At 42.3% G+C, this 26,204-nt stretch overlaps 1 protein-coding gene and 1 long non-coding RNA gene across 14 annotated transcripts in view; one reads left to right on the top strand and one right to left on the bottom strand.

Moving 5' to 3' along the window:
• Positions 1 to 26,204, top strand: part of ELMO1 (engulfment and cell motility 1) — a 672,133-nt gene that overhangs the window by 123,913 nt on the left and 522,016 nt on the right. For 5 of the 13 annotated variants that reach the window (XM_072764753.1, XM_072764758.1, XM_072764757.1 and 2 more), the window contains one exon: positions 18,665 to 19,017. Coding sequence is in view for 2 of the 13 variants with exons in the window: in XM_072764739.1 (XP_072620840.1) it covers positions 22,299 to 22,387 (89 nt within the window). In the remaining 11 variants the exon portion in view is untranslated. The other 8 variants (XM_072764747.1, XM_072764741.1, XM_072764739.1 and 5 more) reach the window with 6 other exon arrangements.
• On the bottom strand, positions 1,740 to 22,129 carry LOC140599746 (uncharacterized). Its single transcript, XR_012002754.1, has 3 exons — positions 22,038 to 22,129; positions 5,133 to 5,205; positions 1,740 to 1,851 (listed from the first exon to the last, which is right to left on the bottom strand). It is a non-coding gene; the product is annotated as an uncharacterized lncRNA (long non-coding RNA).

Genomic DNA, 26,204 nt, shown 5'->3' with positions numbered 1-26,204 from the left:
AAGATTTGTCATTACATATGACATCAAAAACATAAGCAAGATAAGAAAAAATAGGTAAATTGGATTTTATCAAAATGAAAAACTTACGTGCTTCCAAAAGACACTATCAAAACAGTGAAAAGATGACCTATAGAATGGGGAAAAATATTTGCAAATCATATATCTGATAGCCTTGCATCTAGAGTATATAAAGGACCCTGGCAAATCAGTAATAAAAAGCCAATAGCCCAACTAAAATTGGGTAAAGTATCTGAACAGACATTTCTCCAAAGAAGATGTACAAATGACCAAGAAGTACCTGAAAAGATGCTTATTAACATCATTCGTCATCAGGGAAATGCAAATCAAAACCATGAGATACTATAATACACTCACAACAATGGCAGTAATCAAAAAGTCAGATAACAAGTGTTGGTGAGGAGATGGAGAAATTGCAACCCTCATATACTGCTGGTAGTAATTCTTCAAATGGTTGAACATAGAATTAGTATTTTACCCAGCAATTTCACTGCTACGTATATACCCAAGAGAGATACAAAAACTTGTATACAAATACTAATAGCATTTATTATGCTATTATTTATTTGTGATAGCCAAAAAATATAGAAATAATCCAGACATCCATCAACTGATGAAGAAATAAACAAAATGTGGTTATCCATACAATGGAGTATTATTCAACCATAAAAAGGAATGAAGTACTAATTACATGCTGTATCATGGATGAGCCTAGAAAATGTTGTGTTAAGTGAAAGAAGCCAGTCACAAAAGACTGTGATCCCATTTATATGAAATGTCCAGAATAGGCAAAACTCCAGAGATGAAGAGTAGATTAGTGGCTACTGAAGGTGGTGAAAGGTGTAAAAGGGTGATAGCTAAAAGAATATGGGACTTCCTTTATTTGTATTTTTTAGATATTTATTTATTTATTTATTTATTTATTTAATAATAAATTTATTTTTTTATTGGTGTTCAATTTGCCAACATACAGAATTCATCCCATCAAGTGCCCCCCTCAGTGCAAGTCACCCATTCACCCCCACCCCGTGCCCTCCTCCCCTTCCACCACCCCTAGTTTGTTTCCCAGAGTTAGGAGTCTTTATGTTCTGTCTCCCTTTCTGATATTTCCTACCCATTTCTTAGAGAGAGAGATAGAGAGTTGGGGGCAGAATGGAGAGAGAGAGAGAATCTTAAGCACACTCCCCGCTAAGCAAGAAGCCCAAAGTGGGGCTCAGTCTCATGACCCTGAGATCATGACCTGAGCTGAAATCAAGAGTCAGGTGCTTAGCCAACTGAGCCCCCCAGGAACCCTAGGGCTTCCATTTAACGTGGTGGAAAATGTTCTAAAATTGACTGTGATAAAGCTTGCACAACTCTGGGATTATACTAAAAAATAATTAAATTGCATACTTCAAATGAGTGAATTATTATTTCAACAAAACTATTGCAAAAGAAAAAAGAAGAAAGGAAGAGAGAATAAAAAGGAATAAAGAAGCATTCACCATGATCTTGGACTGTTAGAAAACTCAAACTTTTTATCAAGTGAAACTCCATCAATGAAATTATCAATGAATTGAATGATATGAACAACATGAAAAGAAAATGATCAAATGAAACCCGTTTCAACCTCTACTGCATTCTCAAGTCTTATATCCCATGATGTGACTTTTTAATAATGGGTTCTTACATAAGTGAGACTTTTTTCCCCCTCAAGTAGAACTTTGATCCCTCATTACTTGCCTGGAAAATTGGAAGGCTCCAAACAAAGTTGATGTCAAATGGCAGACTAGAAGATAGCATTTGTCACAATGTTCAATCTCCGGAGCTTAAACTTGATAGTATTTTTCTTTTCTACATGAAGCCAAGAACAGATTGTATAATCTTTCAGAATTTGATTTAAAAAAATCAGTGGATCTTGAAAAGGAGATGAAAGTTTTAACCTTGGTATCAGGTATAGTAAGTGCAAAAATTAAATTCATTTCAACCTATTCACACTATTTAGATAATCAGCGAAGAATTGACCTGTAGGCCTGTGTTCTTTGTAAAAAATATTTTATTTATTTATTCATCAGAGACACAGACAGAGAGGCAGAGGGCAAAGCAGGCTCCCTGAGAGGACTTGATCCCAGAGGATCACGACTTGAGCCAAAGGCAGACGCTCAACCACTTGCCACCCAGGTGCCCTGGGCCTGTGTTTTTCAAATTCTGCTCTATGGAGTCTTCTGTAGGAGGAAGGGAGTCAAGGAGGGTATGATCCAGGTTCTCCATCCAGAGGAGCTCTACATTCACCTGTTCTAAATATGGAGTTTCTGCTTAAGGAAGGGATTCTATGGCTAAACAAGAGTTGAAACATTCCATTTTAATTCAGAGAAGCATCCTGAGCTTTCCCAGCCTCACAAGGTTTTTGGCAAAACAGGTCATGTTAAGGTTCTAAGTTTACTCACAGAGAAAATCCCACCAGTTCACAGAAGCCCTGCTTCCTATAAAGGACCCCCCACCCCAAATATTTCTCAGTCTCCTGGAGGCATTTTGCACACACTCAAGAACAAGTCATCATGCCTTTATTCAACAAGCATTAATTCTGTGCCTGGAACAATGCAGGTACCTGCCCAGTGTCAGGTGAGAACTTCCTGCCCTGCCCTGCCCTTTCCCTTGACCTTTGTTCTTTTGGTGAGGCAAGACAACCATTTTCAGTGATGAGGGAGCGAGCATCTTTCCAGTCATTTTTGACCAGCTACCAATAAAGAAATGCTATAACACCTGGAGGAAACACAATTCCCCCTAATTCTTTCAATACAAACACATATTAACAAGATGTACTAGCAGTTAAAAAAAAAAAAAATCTAAGGGTCACCTGGCTGGCTCAGGGGAAGAGCATGCGACTCTTGCTCTAGGGCATGTGAGTTTGAGTATAGGGATTACTAAAAATAAATAAATAAACTTTAAAAAATTAGACAATTTAATAGTTTTTTAAAAAGTCTATACTGTCTTAGGTCAGAGGTAAAGCTAGATTTTTTCATCACGTAGCTTTAGACTCTGGAATTTCAAAGATTAATGGAATTTCGTTGTTTGTAGAATAAAAGGGCTTTTGAAATCTAACTCAAAATGAGCCGTTTCTGGTTTTATGTGGCATCTAACCAGCAGTTTCTGACTTGGCTTCATCCAGTTTCCCACTGAAACACCCATGGAAACTCAGAGAACAATGAACCCTTACAGACAGCTCACCTGTCACTAGAACACGTATGGCACCAGCACTAACTCATTAGTGGAGTTAACATTTGAAGAGCTGAAACTGCATTTGGCAGAACCAAGGTAATATTTTATGATTGAAAAAGCCTTATCCCTCCCACCCTGGCTCAGGGACCTGAGTCTCTCCCAGTCATCACTTGGATACATGTTTGGTCTTCTCCTTCGGGAGGCCAAAACCAATATTTTCAGATCCAAGTATTTAGAAAAGATTAGGTCTTTTTATTTTTGTCTCTATATTTTTGGCAATATCACTTCTATATGCGCTTGGCCAGTACTATGGTGACATTATCTTAAATTTAAATTACGATACAAGGAATTCACTTTTGTGCCCTGCGAAGAGTAGACATTCAATTAATATTCATTGTTTGAATGTTTGTAGGAGTTTTAAAAAGTCAGTAGGACCTCACAATTCTAATCACACTTATACTTTAATTTTTAAAGAGAATGTAAAAATAAATAAATAAATGAAGAAAATGTAAGCACAGAATTCTTAGATAATGGTTAGATAATTTTATAAAGAATTTTATCATGAGATTCAGCAAGAGCTTAGAGAAATACAGGAGTTGGTTGAACGAAGGAATAAACATTTAACAGCAAGGGAACTAAAATAGCCTTTGTTTATTAGTGACCTTCAAGGAATCAGCCCTGTGTCCTCTCCCCGCCTCACCAAAGCAAGTGTTAACAAGCCCACTCATTTGCTGGAGCCGAGCTGGGTTCCCTGTCAATGCTGCTGACACTGGAAGGAAAGAGAAATAATTACTTCTTAAAGCCACGCATTAATTTAAGCACTTGGGAAAATTCAATTTGTGAAAAATAAAGAATTAAATGGGAACAAAAGAAATACTGTGTTTCATGTCAGAATAGAAAGGTTAGAGATGAAAACTCAGTGAACAGAATGAAGTGTGTGGAAACACAGGGAGCTGAAACCGATGGGGAGACCAACCCCACACCGCAGCGTGCTTGGCATGCAGCTCTCCACCTGTGAGTGTGGACATTACACTCTGCACACTACTACCACCGGCTTCCCTCTGTTTAGACAAGGTGGAGAATGCTCACAAACCTCCTGACAGCCTGCTTGCTTTAGGAAGGACATTAAGATCATGAGCATAAGTGCATAGGAAATGAGAGGTAGCTCTGGGGCCTTCTTTACCCTTTTCTTTAGAACCCTGCACTACACTCCTCTGATTTCTATATATAAATTAACGTTCCTCCTCAGCTTTGACAGATAAACATGAAATACTAGATTAAAATGTTTTTAATGAAAAAAAAATGTTTTTATCTCTGCCATTTAAAGGTGCTTTAAAATACAGGTTTTATTATTATTTAAGTATGATAAGGCCACCAGGTCAGAAGACAACTGCCTCTGAAAAGATAGTTTGTTATACCTTTCGATCCCAAGAGGAGTGGGTGTGCCAATGCCATGAAGAGCTACATAAGGAAAGCACCAGGGTCAGTCAGGAGGCAGAAGAAGAGAGGAAAATTGTGAGCCAGAGCGTGTATTTTGATTTCTAGAGGAAGGCATAGGCTTGGCATGATAAGCGGACTGAGGATTGGCTAGTTTGGATAAGTTCAGTGGGTTCTGGGGCATAGGGTCTGTACCTATTTGTCTAGTATCTAGTATCTAGTCCTGAGGGGATTAGGGCAAGTGGATAGTGGCCCAACTTGTGAAGCCAGAAGGATGTGGTGGGGAGTAGGGCTCTGGATTGGCTGGTTTGCATTTGAAAGGCATGCCCATTGGCCAGTTGTTTACTCTCTCTCGGAATTGGCTAACCCTGGGAGTTATAGTCCCTCAGGGTCTTCCAGGCCCCAGATGTGAAAGCATTAGAGCACTGAAAATAAGAGACATGGTTAATACAAAAGGCACTTACATAGATTCAGCTTACCAGAGTAGTAAACCAAGCATTTCACTTGACTTCCATTACAATGTAGAATTCCAGTATTGGAAGGTCAGGCTCCCTATAAATACAAAACCATAAAAAAAAGGTTTCAAACTGGATATGAATAAACTACTTCTAATGCCAGGGAACCATCCTCATCTTTGCCCTGATGATTCGCCCTATCTGAGTACTAAGAAAAAATACTGCAGGAGGACGCTCATGCTTTATTATTGACCATTAACTTGTCACACCATGAAGAGAAAGGATGGTTTAGGACTGCAGATAAGAGCAAGAAGATTTTCTATCACAAGGTGGAAATCCAACCTAGTGCATCAATAGCAGGACCTCTTATCACTCAATAGAAGTTTAGAGCCTTGGAGAAATAGGCCTGAAGAAAATTACTTTCATGGAGGAGAAAAAAAAATGACATCAGGTTATTGGTCCCAAATGGCTCATCCTAACCTCCAAAAATAAAATACAGATGAAGATGTCAGGAGAAGGGAGACATTCAACCACATTTAAAACTAAGACTTTCTACCAGCCTATTATTGGAGTTTGAAAAGAATGCTCTCTAGCACTAAAGCTGATGGAATTGGATAGAAAAATACAATCAGTGGTTCATTCAATGAATGCCAATTTGCCAAAAGGTAGGGAGTGCTTGCCTTCATCTTGCACAGTTTATGCCCTGGTTATTAAAATCCAAAGGGGGACTGTATAGATTTTTCTTCCTCTGGGATGAATAGGCAAGCAGAACAAAAACAGAAACATAATATGCCTGCGGGGGAAAAAAGGTATTACCAAAGGATAAAGAATGCCAAAACAAGAGATTGAGAACTCCAGAGGAAAAATAAGCCTCTGAAATGACTTTATTTCAGGAACTGAAGGAATTGTTAAAAACTGTCAACCTCAGCAGGATTAAAGAAGACATAACCTTCACGAAAAAGAAGCAGAAAAACAAAAAAGAAATAGAAGAGTCTGAGATGCAAAGGAAAATGGATAAGATAAGGAAGGCATTCAAGAAGACTGAAAACTCAGAACCACAACCATTATTGGGAAAAAACAAAACTGCTAATTCAGAAAATCAAATCAGTGCTAGAGACGACAAGATTAAGAAACTTCGGGAAAACAGAGAAAGAGAATTAAGAAAAATGTTTAAATGACAAGAAAGAAAATGATAAATGTCTAGTACAGAAAATAGTCAACAGAATAATTATATGATGTACCTGAAGAAAAATCTAAGGGCAGAACAAGAACAAGAATCAGACCTAAAGGGGATCCCTGGGTGGCTCAGCGATTCAGCGCCACCTTAGGCCCAGGGCGTGATCCTGGAGACCCGGGATCGAGTCCCACGTCAGGCTCCCTGCATGGAGCCTGCTTCTCCCTCTGCCGGTGTCTCTGCCTCTCTCTCTCTCTCTCTCTGTGTGTGTCTCTCATGAATAAATAAATAAAACCTTTATAAAAAAAAGAATCAGACATAAATATGTAATACTTTCAAAGACCCAAAAATGGGGAATTCAATCAATTGGGTTTATCACATTTCTAGAAACTTAGATACATTCTGACAAAATTCTTGCTTTGCAAGAACTGTAAGAAAATAAAAAAAAAAATAAGCCTATAAATTGAAAAGTGGGTTATGGGCAACAGATAAAAATCAGGTTGTCCTTCACAGAGAAAAATCAGCCTTTTTCTCTGTGACACTAAATGCTAAAGGCAAAATATTGGCAGAGTTTTGAGGCAGAAAATTGAAATGTAAGAACTTTATCTTTATGCAAGGTTGTCTTCTCTCAGGGTGAAGTCAACACAAAAAAATATTTCCAGAGTTGATAGGGCTCTGAAAATATATTATTAGCTCTTTATCTTTTAAAAAAAAAAGGTATGTTCCATCTGAATGAGAGAGAAACTGAAATAAAGAACTCAAGATTGTAGATTTAAAGTCAACCAATAATGATAGGCATCACTTAGTTCAAATAACTATTGAAAATTTAGTTATAGTAGCAAATGCAATTGTAAAGTAATTTTTGACAAAAGAAGATTTCTATGACAAAAGAATAATTTAATTCTCAAAATCTTAATCAAAACCTTTAAATTGTTACAAAATCTAGGAATTAGGGTGATTATGATAGAAAAAGGGGTTTTAAATTCCACATTTCATATAAGGAAGACTCAGAGGATTGCTTTCCATTCTTGATTTTAATGTAAGAAGATGACAGATATTTTATGTTTATCTACAAAAACCTTAAAGATAGCCAAAAGCATCACAGAATGCACAACATATAATCTTTAAATCAATGAAGATAAAATGCAAACATATTATGATGTGATCGTACTTTTAGTTCTAAAAATGTCTGTGAAAATCTATATGTAACATGGTGGCATGTATTTTTTCAATTTTCACTGTTTTAGGAAGTGAACATCTATTAATTTTAAACATAGAAAGTGTTTTTTTAAAGAGATGTCTCTCATATATAAATGAGAAATTCACTGGCATTTTTAAACCAGTTTCCATGAGTAGCATTTATTTGCTCTCTGCAATTCACCATCAGAACTATCCTTATGTGCAAGACCCATTTAAACATTCCATGAGAGGGATGCCTGGGTGGCTCAGGGTTGAGCATCTGCCTTCAGCTCAGGGCAGTTGAGCATCTGTTTTCAAATCAATCCCGTGGTCCTGGGATCGAGTCCCACATTGGGCTCCCTGCATGGAGCATGCTTCTCCCTCTGTCTCTGCCTCTCTCTCTCTCTCTCTCTCTCTCTCTCTCTCCCTCTCTGTGTCTCTCATGAATAAATAAATTAAATATTTAAAAAAATAAATAAACATCCCATGAGAAAATGGGCTTAGTGCAAACTTCCAGTTGTACTTTTGGGGGAAAAAATGACCTGTCTCATTTTAAGCCACAATTTTCACTTGATCAAACATCATTTGCACAACATTTGCACTGAGGTTGTATAGAGGGTTCTTCTTTTCTTTAAGTCCTAGAATGACCAACTACTCATGTAGATGAGTAGATCTAGATAGTGATCTCTTACAAGCCCAAGATTGTACTACTCAGCCCAGAGCCTGGTTATATGTTTGTCACATTCAAGTGAAATGAAATGATATAAATGAAATTGTTCTGCTAGATGATTGTTGCTATCACCATGTTCATTCTCCTTATTGATCAAAAGGTATTAAGCTCACAGCCTCAAATTTCTGTAGTTGCATCTTGAGCCATTCCAAATTATTCCTCTCTCCGTGTTTTTTTAAAGTCTTTCACACCTGCAAAACACAGGTGGTGTTTGTTACTATATATGCTTTTAATTACCAGTAGCTTAAATGAGCCATAGTTGTGAAATTGCATTTTCTGCTTAAATTTAAAATTCTTTTTCCATCATCTGATTTTATTTAGGTTCTGACTTTTCTTCCTCCAAGTTCTATGGCTCTGCATTAATTTTATTTTCTTTAGAGAACTTGTTTGAGCTAACAATTTAAACATGGCATACTTTTTCATACCCCCAAGCCTTTGTTCATGCTGTTTACTTGGCCCAAGTAGCATTTTTCCCCATCATCTTTATACTAATCTGAATTTTGATATCATCTCCTTGATGAAGCTTCTTCACCTATAGGTTTCCATTGCACATTGTACGGTCATTATAATGTTTATCAAGTAGCTCAGGGTCTGTATCTCCTTCATATCAGCCCCATTCTTAGAACACTAGAAGATATGTGCATTTGGTAATTTGATAAGCCTAACTTATGGAGAGTTGTGTGTGAGTCCTTCTCCCAGACTCCCAGGATATAACATTGAACAGGTAATGAGCTATGACATGGTCATCTCTTCCTGGAGCTCCCAAGCTTATCTAATAAGATAATGATTAGTTTTGACAGAGACATGATCAAAATAGATGGAATCATATACGTAGAGTGTGTATATGTGGGGGTCTACTTTACATAGGTAGTCAAGGCAGACCTATTTGAGGGCAAACTAAGGCCATGGTCCAAAGTACGAGAAGGAGCTAGACATGTAGAAACCAGGTAACTGCCTTCCAGGCGGAGAAACGAGCCGATGCAAGGGTCCTGGGAAGGCATAACCTTACTCTTTTCAAGGAAAAGAAAGAGGTTAGTTTGTTTCAAGCAAGAGGGTGAGAATCACCCCCAAGGGAGAAGATGGCATGAGCTGTCACTTAGGCAGAGGGACCCAGGCAGTGATGGTCCTGCAATCAGCGGTAAATTTTGATTTAATTCCATTAGTCATTAGTTACTATTCAAGAGTTTTAAATAGGGAAATGATATTACCTCATTTCTATTTTTAAAAGAAATGAAAATTCTTCACTGGGGAAGTAAATTGGCATAAGACATGGTTTGGGTGGATAGTAGTGCCATTTCCTGAGGTTGAAAAGAAGGTGGGGCAAGGGGCGTTGGAGTGATTGGGTGGAAGACACCGTCTGTTTGAAAGTGGAACCATCAAGTAGGTAGGAGGATGTGTGAGCTTGCAGTTCATGAGAAGCGTCTGGCTCAGAGATTTAGTTTGAAAGATATTCTCATATACATGGTATTTACATCAATGGGATAGGAATGGATTACTCTGGAAGGAATGGCGTAGGACTCAGGCCAAGTCCTGAGGCAACCAAATGTTTGGAGGTCACATGGAAGAGGGAAAACTAGCAAAGGAGCCCAAGAAGGAGGGCCCAGTAATGTTGGGGAGTGTGATTTGAAGGAAAACGAAAGGAAAGTACTTGAGAAGGCGTAAACAGCCCAGTGTGTGGAACGCTGCTGGGAATGGAGTAAATGAGGACAGAGTTCCTTCTGAGTAGATACACCCCAGCTGGTTGGTGGCCTTGTCAAAGCTGTTTCGATGAGGTTTCAGGGACAGAAGTTAGATTGGAATGGATTGTAGAGGGAGTGGAGGTGAGGAAGGAGAGATGATGGGGGAGTAGCTTTGAGAGAAATTTTGCCATGAAGGAAAACAGAATTACTTTCTGCCTATCTCCGTAACACATACAAGACATAAGTTTTTAAACACACTGCAATACTTTTTCAAGACTACTCAAAATATAAGAAGAATCAACTGACCAAATAGTAATATTTATAATAAGTAGTGTGAGTTGAGAGAAGTCTTCTGTTAATCATAGTCCTTTTTTGTTGTTGTTGTTGTTGTTGTTAATTTCTGTTCCATCCTACACCACTAAATAAATAATAGCTGATATCTTAGGAGCAATTGAAATTTGCCAAATAAAATATATGGCTTTATTCAATACTCGTAACAATCCTATGAGGCAAGGGCTCGGACTATCCTCTCTTACAAGTCATGGAGAGTTAAGAGATTGCATCAGACCAGAAACCTAGTAATGGTACAGGCAGGATTAGAACCCAAGTCTTGACTTCAGAGTATGCATTTCTAAACTTTGCAAAACAAGAATTGGAGATAAGAGGGAAGGTATTAATGACACAGGATAAAAACTAGAATCTAAGCCATCCTCATTTACAGAAAAAAAAAATGGTCTTTCTCAGTTCACTCATAATTTTGGTAACAAGATGAATGCCTTTGTTAAATAATCCTTAGCAGTAATTTAGATAATTCTGTAGTAGCTGAGAATAAATGAATGAAGGCCTTTGATGTGATCCCTCTACCACCCCCGCACCTTTTTAATGCAAGCAGGAAAGAGGTTTAGGAAATGCCATCAACGTCCTACTAAATCTGGAATATTTAAGACTTAATATTCTAAAGGTCTCTAACAATATGCCCCAAACATTCATAAAGGAAGTGTCTGAGTAAAAGTAGACACTCAGAAAAAGTAGTGTCTGACTAAAAATCCCTTTATTTATGGGATTTATGAAAATTGGCATATAGCAATAACTTCTAGGTATTTTTTTAAAGTAGGTTCCCCAAACATTTGACCAACCAGAACCCACACTCCATCAGTGTTTAAGGCAACATCCAATTAGAAAAGCTGAGCCTCACACATTGCCTAGAGAGATCACCAATGTGTACCAATGTAAAGAAAAGACAGAGGTGGCACGTGAGCCTGCAGAGGATGAATGCCCCCTTAAGCAGAACCCACTTGGCCCTCCAACCAATAGCTGCTCTACTCATTCAGAGAACAAAGAGACACAACTCAACTCTAAGAAATGTTTAAGGCGAATTGTCATTCAGGCATCCATGCATTTAGTCATCTCACAAATGGTTTTGAGTTTTTCAAAGCACATAGCATTGCAAAAGAGGCAGTTCAAGCTTTATGATCATCAGGAGAAAGATGAGTTCTTTGGCTTATTTGCCAAGTGCCAGAGGAGTGATAGACACCAAAAACAAAAACAAAACAAAAAAGGGGTTGTGAGAACAGAAAAAAAGAGTAGTAAATAGTGTCAAAGTTGTTGAACTCAGCACAATCTTTATTTGTTGTACCTTATAAGATGACTTGTGATAAACACTTTAGTACCAACCATGTTTGTCTTTTTCTCTAATAATTTTAAGTTTACAACATCAGAGTAAATGGGAGTACCTACGTGGCTCAGTTGGTTAAATGTCTGACTTGTGATCTCAGCTCAGTTCTTAATCTCAGTGTCATGAGTTTAAGCCCCACTTTGGGCTCCACCCTGGGCATGGAGCCTACTTTAAAAAAAAAAAGTTGAAAAAGGGAAATATTGCCAGAGTGAGTGACACTTCTGGATCAAAAGACAGGAACATTTTTAGGGCTTTTGTTAAATGACTTTCCAGAAAGACTCCAATGATTTCTACTTCTTCTAGGAATGTATAGGTATGTCTGTCTCACTAAACTCTAGACTACCATAGTCATTTAAAAATATATATATATATCATTAATTCAATGAGTAAAACAGTTACTCACAGTTATTTGAATTCTGTGAGTTTTTTACTTAAATTCCATTAACATTCCATTGCCACCTGCATTTTCCCTTTTGTGAATAATCTTTTAATAACCTTTGCTCATTTGCTTTTTGGAATGCTAGCGTTTTAATGATGGGCTTGAATTCATTGTTTATCAAGAATCATAACCCATTACATATTTATAACAAATTTTCCAAATATCTTCCTCACTAATGGTTTGCCTTTCAGTTGCCTTTGCTTTCTGTCAGCAGGATGGACAAAAGCAGGGGCAGAGATGCATTAAAGCATCTGATACCTTTGGGAGGAGTTTCTGGACACATGTGTGCCTCTGTACTGGCAGATGAGTCTGAAAAGTGGCCATTAAGAGCTGTATATGGTTCATACTTTGGATTATTGTTAGAATACAGTGATGAACTCTTGGAGTTTTAAAACGGGGGGGGGGGAGGAAGTAACATAATCAGATCCATCTCTTAGAAATAGAGATCTAGGGATCCCTGGGTGGCGCAGCGGTTTGGCGCCTGCCTTTGGCCCAGAGCGTGATCCTGGAAACCCAGGATCGAATCCCACGTCGGGCTCCTGGTGCATGGAGCCTGCTTCTCCCTCTGCCTGTGTTTCTGCCTCTCTCTCTCTCTCTCACTCTTTGACTATCATAAAAAAATAAAAAAAAATTGAAAAAAAAAAAAAAAGAAATAGAGATCTAGCAGTAGGGAAAAGGATGAGTTGGAGGGGAGAGGGAACTTCCCAGTCTGTCCTTGGACTATTAGCAGAGCCTTCTTAGTGATCTCCTAGGGTTAAATTTCACGACTCTTTCTTTTTCTAAATTTGAATATTTAAATCTAAGCTAAAATAAGGAATAGAGAAAAGGTGAAAATTTCTTTCTCAGAGAAAGAAATAAAATAGGTAAACATGGGTGAAGATATCAATAAATTGGAAGTGTTTGTGAGGCTGACATTAAAGGAATACAGGACTTTCTTTTTCAAAACGTGCTTGCTTGGTGAACATATTTGACTAAATCCTAGTAATTATGTAGAAAAATAAGAGAGATAAAATCAAAAGACATAGGCTAGGCTGAGAGCAGAAATGTTAAATTTAGAATTATTTGTAGGTGATAGGTAACCTTTATGTTTTAGACATAAATAAAGTAGCTTATTGGGAATGCTTTTTTTAAAGATTTTATTTATTTATTCATGAGGGCCACAGAGACAGAGAGAGGCAGAGACAGAGGCAGAGGGAGAAGCAGGCTCCATGCATTGAGCCTGACATGGGACTCGATCCAGGGTCTCCAGGATTACACCGTGGGCTGAAGACAGCGCTAAACCACTGAGCCACCAGGGCTGCCCACTTATTGGGAATGTTAATCTGGGAATGTGTAGTTTGGATTAAAAAGAGAGAGAAGAGAAGCAGGAAGATCAGCTATAAGTTTATTGCTTTGATACAACATTTCTGTAGCATAATTTTGGTGATATGTAGCAACAAATATAATACATCTATCTATCTTTTGGGTTTTTTGGTTTTTTTTTTTTTTTCTATCTTTTGACCCAACAATTTCACTCCTCGGAATTGATTAAAGAAATAATAGAAAAAATTGTTTAAAGTTACAAGTGCAAAGATGTGAACTAAACTGTCATTTATAGTAGAGAAATAATTTTAAGACTAAATATCCAACAATAATTCATAAGATGAAATGCTATGAAGTGATTAAATGTCATGACACAAATCCATACTTATTAACCTTGAAATGGTTTCAAAGCATATTTAAATGAAAGCAGAGGGATGAAAAAACAGTGTATTTAGAATGCCTCGACCTTTATTTTAATCATATAGATCAATCTCATCCTGGTAATGCTTATAGAATTGTCATCTCAGTGGTGGTTTCTAAAGGAAACCTTATTTAGAGTAAATTTCAGCAAATAAAATGGTCAAATTCCACTCTTCCCTTCCTCTTATAGGAGTAAAACAAGATAGGGGCTAGGGCTTGTGTATATACAGTCCCTGATCCAAATGACTCAGTACGTCTGTGCCTAATATTAAATTAGGCATGTTCCATGTCCTATAGGTCTGTAATATATAGTAATACACCAGTTCTGCTTCATTTCAATAACTGCAAAGGTACTTTTCCCCAAATACCATTTATTATCTGATAGCCTTCAAACCTAAGTCTTCAACAGTCCCTGAAAGGTCAACTGTAGAAGCGAGGTATGGATTTCTGTTGTAGTAGAATGATCATGGTTCTGGATTGAGAAATCTGTGTTCAGTCCTCACCTGCCACTTTGTAATGAATTTGGCAAGTCACCTAACCTCTTTGAGTCTGTGTTTCATTCTTCAAAGGAGGTTAATAAAATATCTTTCCTCTAGTTGATGTGAATTGAACACAAATAAAAGCCCTTCCTTGACTTAATTCTTGTCTCTCTAGATTAGGGATTTCAGACAAGGAAAATAAATACTAGATTATTATATTTTTTATCTTAATTAAAAGTAACATACCCAGGAGTGCCTGGGTTTCTCAGTTAGTTGAGCGTCCTACTCTGGGTTTCGGCTCAGGTCAGGATCTTGGGGTCATGGGATGCAGCCCTTTGAACTCCATCAAGCTCTGAGCTCAGTGCGGAGTTGGCTTGGGATTTTCCCCCTCTCCCTCTCCCTTCCCCACTGTGCCTCCCCCTGCTCTCTCACGCTCTCTCTCTCTCAAATACATAAATAAATAAAATCTTTTTTTATCTTTTTTTTTAAATATATTTTATTTATTTATTTATGATAGTCATCACAGAGAGAGAGAGAGAGAGAGAGAGAGGCAGAACACAGGCAGAGGGAGAAGCAGGCTCCATGCACCGGGAGCCCGATGTGGGATTCGATCCCGGGTCTCCAGGATCGTGCCCTGGGCCAAAGGCAGGCGCTAAATCGCTGCGCCACCCAGGGATCCCAATAAAATCTTTTTTTAAAGCAACATATCCACAACCCACTGTGGATATGTCACCTAACATGTGAAATATGTTTCCTTTATAATTAGTCTTTTGGGAATAAACCACCATTTATTTTCACCCAATATCATAAGACTTTATTATTTTCATAAGTGTACATGCAAACTAAAGAGGATCTCACCTTAATTATGAGTATTTAAGATAACATAATTATGTTATTCATATAACCTATCTCAGATTTATGATCAAATTCATAGTCTATTTTCCAGAAAAGAAGGCCTAACTTGTTTAGGTTCATCTAAAACATTTTGCTCATGGAAACAGAATGCTATATAAGATTTTTGCTATCAGGCAAATATATAGGGAATCCTACTTGCCTTTTACTTTCCCCATTTATGCCCCTAACACTAGACTCATTAGGGGAACAAATCCACCTGCTTAGAAGTGAGTAATTACTATTTTTGGTCATAAAGGATGTTTTATTACCATGATAACTAATGTTGCTCTTCCTCTAACGTTCACCCAAATATTTAGCAAAACTTTTTTCTTTTTTTTATGTAAGTTTTTTCTTCTTTTTTATGTATTAAGAACCATATCAAATTCAAAGCCTTAAAATTGGCAATTAATAGGAAAATTACTACCCTATCTTTAAATCATCTTTTCACATTTAGTTGCATCACCTCTGTTTCCTTTGAAATGAAAGAAGAAGAAAAGAAGAGATAAGGTCATATTTGTGAGGGCAAACAATATCGGGTGTTAACAATGGCAAAAACTGGGACTCTGTCTTAAAATAAAATTGATGGCATGGTGGATCTTTGGGAGCTGAAAGTAACCTTCAATCAATCTGGGTCCTAGATAAAAAAAAAATCAATATATAAAAAAACTAGAGATGAGCCAAGTTTCTGTAGGTATATATGTCTTTGGAGAGACTAAGCTAGTAGATGAGCTGATGTGTGCTAACCACCTGGATTGTGTGTGGTGACCCAGGAAGGGAAGTTGGAAGATGCAATTACGATTTTTAGAGATGATGTAAGGAAAAAGGTGGGAGAACAAAATGGTTCAGAGTGACTAATTAATGTGTCATGTGCCTGGACAAAGAGGGAACAATGTTGCAGAAGAATTTTGAGTGGTATCTGGAGGGTACAACTGAGTGTTCTATAGACCAAAAGGAGAGCTTTTTAGGGGTACTGCTGTGGCTCAGTGGTTGAGCATCTGCCTTTGGCTCAGGGTGTGATCTGGATTCCCGGGATTGAGTCCCACCTCGGGCTCCTTGCATGGAGCCTGCCTCTCCTCCCTCTGCCTATGTCTCTCTCTGTGTGTCTCTCATGAATAAAAAAATAAAATCTTCAAAAAAATCTTAAGGGCAGCCCAGGTGGCTCAGTGATTTAGCCCCACCTTCGGCCCGGGGTGTGATCCTGGAGACCCTGCATGGAGCCTACTTCTCCCTCTGCCTGTGTCTCTGCCTCTCCCTCTGTCTCTCTCTCTCTGTGTCTCTCCTGAATAAATAAATTTAAAAAAATCTTTTAAAAATCTTAAAAAAAAACAAACAAAAGGAGAGCTTTTCAGAAATCCATTTTAATGAAGCATAGTTTTTATATAATAAAATTAGTCTTTTCTAAAATTAAAGATTTTTATTTTGATATTGTTGTATATTCACAAAAAGTCATAAGAAATAATACAGAAATATTCCTTGAACCATTTATCCAGTTTCCTCCAATGGTGAAACTATCGTAACATATTACGATATCGTACAATTATACAATTGATCTTGACTATATCAATGTCAAAATCCTGGATTGTGATATTGTATTATAGTATTATTGTAAAATGTAGTGGGTAGCATACTGTACTACTGTGTACTGTACAGCAGTATCACAAGCAGAATATTGACATTGCCGCAGTCAGGATAAAGAGCAGCTCCTATCACCACAAGGATCCCTCATGAAGCCCTTATTTAGCCACATGCCCCAGCTTCTCCCACTATCCTTCTCCAATGTCTCTGACCCATGGCAACCACAAATCTGCTCTCCATTTCAAGAGCTTTATCATTTCAGGAATGGTATTGAAATGGAATCATATGGTGTATAACCTTTTAGGGTAGGATTTTTTTTTTCCACTCAGCCTGATTCCCTGTAATTCTTCCAAGTTGTTATAAAAACCAATAGTTCATTCCTTTTTATTCCTGAGTAGTGTTCCATGAGACAGATGACCTCAATTTGCTTACCCAGTGAAGGACAAAATGTACTAATTCTAAGTTTATGTTTTTGATGAGTTTTGACAAATTGATACACCCATGGAATCATTGCCATAATCATAAATGGGACATTTATACAAGAGAAATGAAAATATATGTTCACATACAAACTACATGAATGTTTGTAGCAGTTTCATTGATACTAGCTAAAAACCAGAAGCAATCCAAACAGCCAACCTCAGATGAATAAATAAGCAAATAAGTAATCCATACCACTCAACAGAAAAAAGAAAGGAATTACTGATATAAATATCAGTAATACCACTGAGCAGTACCACTCAGCAAGTAAAAAAAAAAAAGGAATTACTGATATAAATATCACACATAGTAAAAGGGCAAGACCTAAAAGAATACATGTTCTATGATTCCATTTATGTGGATTTCTAGAAAAGGTAAAGCTTTTTTAGTATCAGAGAGCAGATCTGTGATTGCCTAGGGCTGGGTGAGTGGAGGAGAAGGATTGATCGCAAAGGCGCATGAGAAAACTTTTCATGGTCTAAGAGAACATTTTTAAACCTTAAACTGGGGAGAATCTGTTGCTCAGAATAGAAGGACCTTACTTTCAGGAAAACAAAGAAGGGCTGAAAAATACATTTGTTTATGGTGGATAGTAAAAAGAGTAAAGTGGGGATATTAGATGTCTGAAGAACCAAGGTATAGAGGAATAATGAACCCCAAAGCTGAATATAGAGGAAACTTGAAAGAAACTTATCAAAACTTCAAACCACAGAAGGCGGCTTGGAGCATTGTAACACCAGGGATATGAGTCTTACCTATTTGACATCAAGTTTGTAATATGCAGGTTCTCCCCTACTTGGTTTGTAGATCCTTCTTTGGGTCCCCAAATAAAACTTAGCCCTGTAAATATAGAAGGAAAGAGCGTGGAGCCTGCAGGTGTAGAAATTCTGGAGGAAAATTGACAGCAAAATTCTCTTGATCCCACTAATTGGTAAGACATCAAGTTGAAATTACCTCCAATAGCAGGAAGCAAACAAGGAACGATTTCTTTTTTTTCTTAGAACTCTTTCATGACAAAATACACTGTGCTATTTTCTACCAAAGCCCTTCTGGGAGCCCTCTCCATTCCTCTAAAAAGTATGCAGTCCTGATATAGGAAATGGCATGCCTAGATGGAACTAAGCCCTTTTAGGCCAATATATATCCCCCTATTCCCCCTACCCTTCAAGGAGACAGTACTTCCCTGGTTATGGGGAGAAAGACTGGAGCAAAAACAACGAAAGACAATAGGACTCGAGATATGATTTCAGTCTAAAACAGAACATAAAAACAGAGGTCCAAAGCCAGGTGAAAGTAGTGGGGGGCAGTTCCAGAGGGCCTGGAGGGGAGAGAGAAATGAGATATGGTTAGTGGAATTCAGAACTGGGGAAATAAACTAAATAGGAACCAAGCTGTAATCAAACTGTAAGTGGGGAGACTTGTTGGGAGATGCTAAAACTACTGGATAAAATACCGTTGTGGAATAGAATATTCAAGCAGGGCAAAGTATCCTGCCACATTTCTTATTCTTTTTCTTTTTCTTTTTTTAAGATTTATTTATTTGAGAGAGAGAGAGAGAGAGAGAGAGAGAGAGCGTGTAAGTACACAAGTGCACAGAGGAGGAGGAAGAGAGAATCTCAATGGGAGAATCTCATTGCGCTGAGGATGGAGCCCAATGGGAAGCTAGATTCCATGACCCAAGATCGTGACCTGTGCGGAAACCAAGAGTCAGAAGCCCAACCAACTGGAGTGACCTAGCTGTGGTGACACTTCCCAAGTGGTTAAAGTTGGTACCACCGAGAGTGGCATAGACTGACAATGTATACACCAACCAGTATGATGCAATGTGGAATACCCACATTAACGTGAAGCTCAACTCCTACAGAAGTACAAAGGATAAAGGGGTAAGTGAAATAACATCATAAGAAACAGACAAATCCAGAGTGTGAACTATTCCCTAAGAGGGTTTTCCTTGATCCTGCACCTTATTAGTAATAGTGATTAGAAATACAGGTTCTAGATAGAAGGAAGGGGATATTTTACCTCCTAATACTGTAGGCCATAGATAAAATTAATGGACAAGTTAGAATCTGGATGACTAAAGAAGAAACCTCAGGTAGACCCTTAGACCCAATGTTTAACAGGAATAAAACTGGAGATTAAGAACAGGGTCTCACTATATAGTATTTGTGGAATATAAGTAAGAGGGGGGAAAAAGGAAAAAAGTAAGTGGAACTAATGAACCCAAAGAATCTGATCCTCATCGTGATGGAGGGAGCCCCTTAGTGGGGTGTTATTCAGAACCCTAGTGTTCTTACCTCATCTGTGGATATGGGGTGACATTGGGCACCTGCATCAAACCCGAAAAGATTTACAGAAGGTGGACCGAGGGCTTTGGTCTCCTATATCAACCCCACAAACACAGACATGGCCTAACAGTAACATAGCAAAGAATTTCCAGTCGTGCTTTGCCATTGGATTGGTGGTGAGATAGAGACACATTTGAAAAATAATTGACAAGACCTCAGGCTGTATTGTTCTTAATGGTTAATTTATATGACAACTATTTTTTTTTAAAGCTGAAACTGGCATCTTTCAAGGGAAAGATGGCTAAGATGAGAGAGACTTGAAACCACAGGACTCAAAAAGGAGTTAGAATAATCGAGAAAAGTCAGTCCTCAGGAGAGAACGTTCAGCTAGAATTCAATGTCTTTAAAGATCTATAAAGTTATCTCTTAGAGGAAGGATGTGAGTTACTCCATGTTAACTGCAGAGGGCAGAGCTGGGACCAAAGGTTACAAGGAGGTGGATTTTTCTAATTGCTGTGCAAGGGGAGACAGAGTTCCCTGTTTACTCTTGGAACATTAGGACAGCTAACATTTAGTGAGTGCCGGTGATGCTCTGCGCTACAGTTAAAATCTTGATATGCCTTAGCTAAAAAGTTGTGGATCGAATTCTTAGTTATCATTAGAAGCGCCTCATGGCATCATTAATAAAGGCTCCATTTGCTGATTGCTTATTCAGTTGCTTCATTTTGATAGTTAGCCCGTTTACTGTTATTATATCATTATCATTTTACAGATGAGGAAATAGAGAAGATAGATTGCTTTTCTGGAATCATCCTGTTTTAAGTTATTGGCTTATAATGATCTGGACCCAAATCTTCCCGGTACTAATATCGCCTCCAGAGGTTATGCATATAGTAAGAGGTCAGATCAGGGCTGTTCATTAGAAATAGAATGTGAGCCACTAATGAGAGCCATCTGTGTAATCTTACTTTTTCTATTTGCCACATTAAAAATGTAAAAAGCCTGGCTGGCTCAGTCGGTGGAGCATGGGACTCTGGATCTCCGGGTCGTGAGTTTGAGCCTCATGTTTGGTGTAGAGATTACTTAAAGAACCTAACTTCTTAAAGAACTAAAATCTTTTTTTTTTTTAAAGATTTTATTTATGTATTCATGAGAATACACACACACACAGAGAGAGAGAGAGAGAGAGAGAGGCAGAAGACACAGGCAGAGGGAGAAGCAGGCTCCATGCAGGGACCCTGACCTGGGACTGGATCCCAGGTCTCCAAGATCAGGCCCTGGGCTGAAGGTGGTGCTAAACCGCTGAGCCACCCGGGCTGCCCAAGAACTAAAATCTTAAAAACATTTAAGAATGTAAAAAGAGGGATCCCTGGGTGGCGCAGCCGTTCGGTGCCTGCCTTTGGCCCAGGGCGCGATCCTGGAGACCCCGGATCAAATCCCACATCGGGCTCCCGGCGCATGGAGCCTGCTTCTCCCTCTGCCTGTGTCTCTGCCTCTCTCTCTCTCTCTGTGACTATCATAAATAAATAATAATAATAAAAAATTAAAAAAAAAAGAATGTAAAAAGAAAATAGTGAAAATATTCTAAATTATATATATGTTGTGTATATTTACACTATATATATTTTATTCGTATATACATTTTACATATGTATTATATATATATATATATGCATTTTTTAACCTAATAAAATAACCCAATGGACTGATCACATCTTACACCATTAGCATTTGTTGAAATGATATAACCAGCATAAAAGTTTCTAGCAAGCTATTTTACATTCTGTTTTTCATACTAAGTCCGGTGTCTGTTTTCCACTTGCAGAACATCTCAGGGCACACATTTAGAGTGTTCAATAGTTGCTCGGGGCTCTTGGCTGCTAATGAACAGCCAGCACAGGGGAGGGGGTGGGACTGCAATTTAAGCGATTTCAGTTTTTACCCTCCACCTCAGAGGCCGATGCCTCCCTGCTCCCGGGTTACCAACTTGGCCAGTTTGAAGGGAATGCATTAGTAACCGCCTTTGTCTTTTCTCGGGTATATATATATTTATATTTATATTTATATTTATATTTATATTTATATTTATATTTATATTTATATTTATATTTATTTATTTATTGATTGAATTTGTTGAGGACAGGTGTTTCTCCTGCAACCTTCCAACCGCTGTCACTTGCCTCCTGGCAGCTAGGCTGGGAGTTCCTATTTTTTGATTCTCTGCTTTGGAAAAATCACTGGAGTGGGTCGCATCAGACAGTGCACCTCCAATACCGAGCTGGCGAGGGTAAGAACGTGTCGCTTGGTGAAAAGTCCTGCCAAGTCGGGGAGTCCTCGGTGTAACTGATGAGCGCTGCAGGGCGCACATGCCTGGGGGCTCCCGCAGGGAGCAGCAGAGGTGGGGTCACCTTCGCCAGGGTCAGCCCAAACGCCCCCCGAAGTCTCCCCCCCACCCCTCGAAATTGCCTGCCGGCTGCCAAAGATGAAAGCACGTGAAGGGCGCCACGCGCGCTCGGCCCCCGGAGGTGGCGCTATGACGGGGACGGCTAGTTGGTGCCCGCCCGGCGCCGCGCGTGAGCTCACCCGGAGTCAGGCCCCGCACACACCGTACTTACAGCCCCCCTGAGGCGCGCGCGCCGTCTGACGTTCTCCTTATTTCCAAGTAGGGGACTCCGGAAAGTGGTGGGCGGCCCCGCCCCGCGCCCCGCCGCAGCCCCCCGCCCCGCGGGGCCGAGCGCGGCCGCAGCTCCCGGGGCGCGCGCGGGCGGGGACGGCGCCAACCCCCGGGTCCCGCGCAGGTGCCGGGCGCGGCGGCGGCCCCTCGGCAGGGCCGCCCGGCCGGGAGGGGATCGGGGCCGCCCGCGGGATGCCTGCAGATGCACCATGTGTCTCCGGCCAGCAGGAGGGAGGAAGAGGAAGTGAGAGCAGCGGCGGCCGGCGGCGCGGCGGCCGGCGGGGCCCCAGGGTGAGTGCGTGTGCGCGGCCGGGGATGGGCTCGGGGTAGAGGCAGAGCCGCCCCCCCCGCCGCGGCCCCGAGCCGCGGGACCCAGCCTCGGGCCCGCTCCACGGCCGCGGGGCGCCGCCTCCGCCTCCGCCTCCGCCGCCGCCGCCGCCGTCCTGCGACCCCGGGCAGGTTCGTAAAGTTTCCTGCGCGGGCGCCGCGCCCCGACTCGCTGACCTCGGCGCGGCCCGGGCGGGGTCGGGGCTCGGCGGGGGGCTCGGGGGGGGGCGCCCTGCCCCGGGGCCGGGGGGCGCCCCGGGCGCCGCGGAGACACTTTTGCCCGCGCCCCGCTGCCCCGCTCCCCCGCTCCCCCGGGGCGCCGCGGCTGGAGCCGGGGGCGGCTGCGTGCGCTCGGGGCGCTCGGCACTTGGGGAAGTCCGGGCTGCGCCCCGCGGCCGCTGCGGGAGCGGGAGCCCGAGCCGGGGAGGGGAGGGGAGGGGGCGCCGGGGAGGGGCCCAGCCGGCTGCTGGCGGCCGGGGACGCGGCGTGCGGGGCTCGGGGCACTGGGCGCCCGGCAGGCAGCGCCGGGGAGGGGGCCGGCGGCTCGGACCGCGGCTTCGTCTCCCGCACCCGCGGGTGGGGGCGCGGCCCTCGGCGAGCGCGCCCCGGGGAGGGGGCAGCGATGGGGGCGGGCAGGGGCGCGCGCTTCGGGCGCCCGGGACCCTCGGGGGAGGCAGGTCCCCGCCGCCTGGGGACGCCGCTGGGACCGCGAGGACGGCGGGGGAGGGGGCCCCGAAGGGCGATCCCGGCTCGGAAGGGGGCGCAGCGGGCGGCCGTGCGCGGTGGCGGGCAGCGGGGCGCGGGCCCGGGTCCCCGCCGCGGGGGGCTCGGAGGGAGGGAGGGAGGGAGGGAGGGAGGTGCGCACGGCGGCGGCCCGGGGCGCGCGGGGGCCGGGGCCGGGGCCGGGGAGCCCGAGCGCGTGGCGGGCGCGCGCGAGGGCGGGGAGCGTGGGAGCCCGTGGGCGCGGCGGGGCGCGGGGGGCGCGGGGGTCGGGGCGCGGGGGGCGCGGGAGCTCGGTGCGCGGGGCTTGGGGCGCGGGGGTCGGGGCGCGGGGGGCGCGGGAGCTCGGTGCGCGGGGCTTGGGGCGCGGGGGTCGGGGCGCGGGCTGCCCGCCGAGTGGCCCCCGGTGCCGCCTCCCGCCTGGGGCCGCTTCGAGTCGGCGGCGGCGCGCGGGGGTCGCTGGCGGTGCCGCGGGCGGGCGGGCGCGCGGGGCCGGGCCGGGGCCCCTGGACAGCTCCCGGCTCCCGGCTCGCGGCTCCCGGCCCCAGGGGGCTGCGCCCCGGCCCGCCGCATCCAAGGTTTCCAGAGGCGCCAGGACTAGGGTTCGCGCCCCGGGGGGCAGAGGCTGCAGGTCCTGGCTTAGCGCTGCCCCCGACTTGGGGGGCCCGTGGGGCACTGGAAGACTTCAGGAGTCTGCTGCCGTGTTTTTTTTTTTCTTTTGTTTCTGAAATAAAAGTAATTGATGATGTGTATTTAGGCATTGACTCTCTGAGGGGTAACTTTGAGAACCCCAGGAGGGACCCAACCCTACTCAGGTTCACTTTTAGATCAAAAAGCCGGGCAGCTCATCCCAAGTGCCCCCCCCCCCCCCCCCCAGTGCCCAGCACTTGGCGGGATGAGCACTGGGTGTCATGCTATATGTTGGCAAATTGAACTCCAATTTAAAAAAAAAAAAAATTTTTTTTAAAGAAAGGAAACAATAACAAAAATAAGAGGAAAATCTCTATAAGGGATGCCTGGGGGGCTCTGCAGTTGAGCATCTGCCTTTGGCTCAGGGAGTGACCCCGGAGTCTCAGGATCGAGTCCTGCATCGGGCTCCCTGCATGGAGCCTGCTTCTCCCTCTGCCTGGGTCTCTGCCTCTCTCTGTGTGTCTCTCATGAATAAATAAATAAAATCTTAAGGAAAAAAAAAAAAAAAAAAGCCAGACAGCAGCCCTTAGTAAGGGCCTCTTCTGGTCATGTTTTTCCTGTCTCCCCTCCATACCTACTTCCCAAGGTTATTTCAAGGATTATTGTCCCTCAGTTTACAGAACCTGGAAGCCCGGATGCCCTGCTGTCATGTGGCCGACTTTATTTTTTACGGTTGCCCTTCTGAACCCCTGCTCCGGACTAGGGTACATTTCCTCTCTGGAGGGCTGTGGTTAAATGTTGCCTTTTTTTCCTACTGCATCTATTACTCAGATTTTTTTTTTTTTTTTTTAAATTAGATGGACTGGTTGTCTAATGGGGAAACTGTGAGGGAATGACCAGGAGTGTTGGAAGTCTGTGGGGGGATGGGGTCAGGAGGGAAGGGAACTGGGGGAGCAGCTTAGTGGATATCAGGGAAGGGGCCGTTGTGAAGCAGGCCCAGGCCTGAGTCTTGTGGAATTTAGGTGCAGGCACTGGACTACAGGATGGGTGGTGCCATGAATGGTCCTAGCTCTACCTCCCCTCCCCCATGTCTTATCTTCCTGCTGTTTTTAAATAAAATATTTATTTATTTTAGAAAGAGACAGAGAGAGTGTAGGAGGTAGAGGCAGAGAGAGAGAGAATCTCAAGCAGACTCCCTGCTGAGGTGGGGCTCCATCCATCCCACAACCCTGAGATCATGTCCTGAGCCAAAACCAAGTCAGCCACTTAACCACTTAACCGACTGGGCTGCCCAGGTGTCCCCCCTGCTTTTAACTGCAGCCATTCTGACCACCTTACATTCTTCTTCACCAAGTTCTCTCCCCAGGGCCTTTGAATGTGTTACTCCTTTTGTACAAAGAATGTTTCCCTGCATGTCCAGATAGCTCACTCCCTTGCTCACTTCAGGTCTCTCTGCCCAATTGTCAGCTTACAGGCAGCCTTTCCTTATTAATTAATTAATTAATTAATTAATTAACTAATTAATTAATTAATTAATTAATTTAAAGATTTTATTTATTTGACAGAGAACCAGAGAAAAAGCATGAGCAGGAGAAGGGGCAGAAGGAGAAGCAGGTTCCCTGCTGAGCAGGGAGCCTGATTAAGGGCTCTATCCCAGGACCCTGGGATCATGACCAGTGCTGAAGGCAGATGCTTAATTGACTGAATCACCCAGGTGTCCCACAGGCGGCCTTTCCTGATTATCTGTGGAATAGCAACCAGCACCCCCTCTGGTCCTTTTAAGCTCCTCAGTTTTCCTGCTGAGCACTTTTCACCCCCTGGCATTATATATTCATTTATTTATTTGATTATGTCTGTTCCCCCCATTAGAATGAAAGTTCCATGAGCACAGGGACCTTGTCTCTTCTGTATAGATTCAGAACCTAGACCGATTGCCAGGACAGTAGGTGCTCAAAAAAGACTTGCTGATGGACTGAGTAAGAGATGACTGTTACGGGAAATATACCGGGAAAATATTGCAGCGTCAGTGGCAAGCGAATCCAGGTAACAGGCTTTTGGATTGTTTCCTCTGTCCTTTGCACCATGTCCAGCGGCTCTTCTTGCAGACCCCTTTCTGCCTTGAGCCAACTCAGAGTTTCAGCCCGAAGAAAGAAACAGAGAGATGGTTCCTTGGGAGAGTGGAAAACCAGTACAATTTATTGATAATTCATAACCACTTAAGATCCGGTGTTTGTTTTGTCATACTCCTTGGAGAAAGTCTTTTCTTTTATTATTGTTTTTAAAGATTTTTATCTATTTATTCATGAGAGACACAGAGAGGCAGAGACATAGACAGGGGGAGAAGCAGGCTCCCTGCGAGGAGCCTGATGTGGGACTCGATCCCGGGACCTTGGGATCCCACCCTGAGCCGAAGGCAGATGCTCAACCACTA

The sequence above is a fragment of the Vulpes vulpes genome, chromosome 7, assembly GCF_048418805.1.
Source record: "Vulpes vulpes isolate BD-2025 chromosome 7, VulVul3, whole genome shotgun sequence".
Lineage (NCBI taxonomy): Eukaryota > Metazoa > Chordata > Mammalia > Carnivora > Canidae > Vulpes > Vulpes vulpes.
The sequence above is the reverse complement of the archived record's forward strand: the minus strand, read 5'-3'. Positions and strand labels throughout refer to the sequence as shown.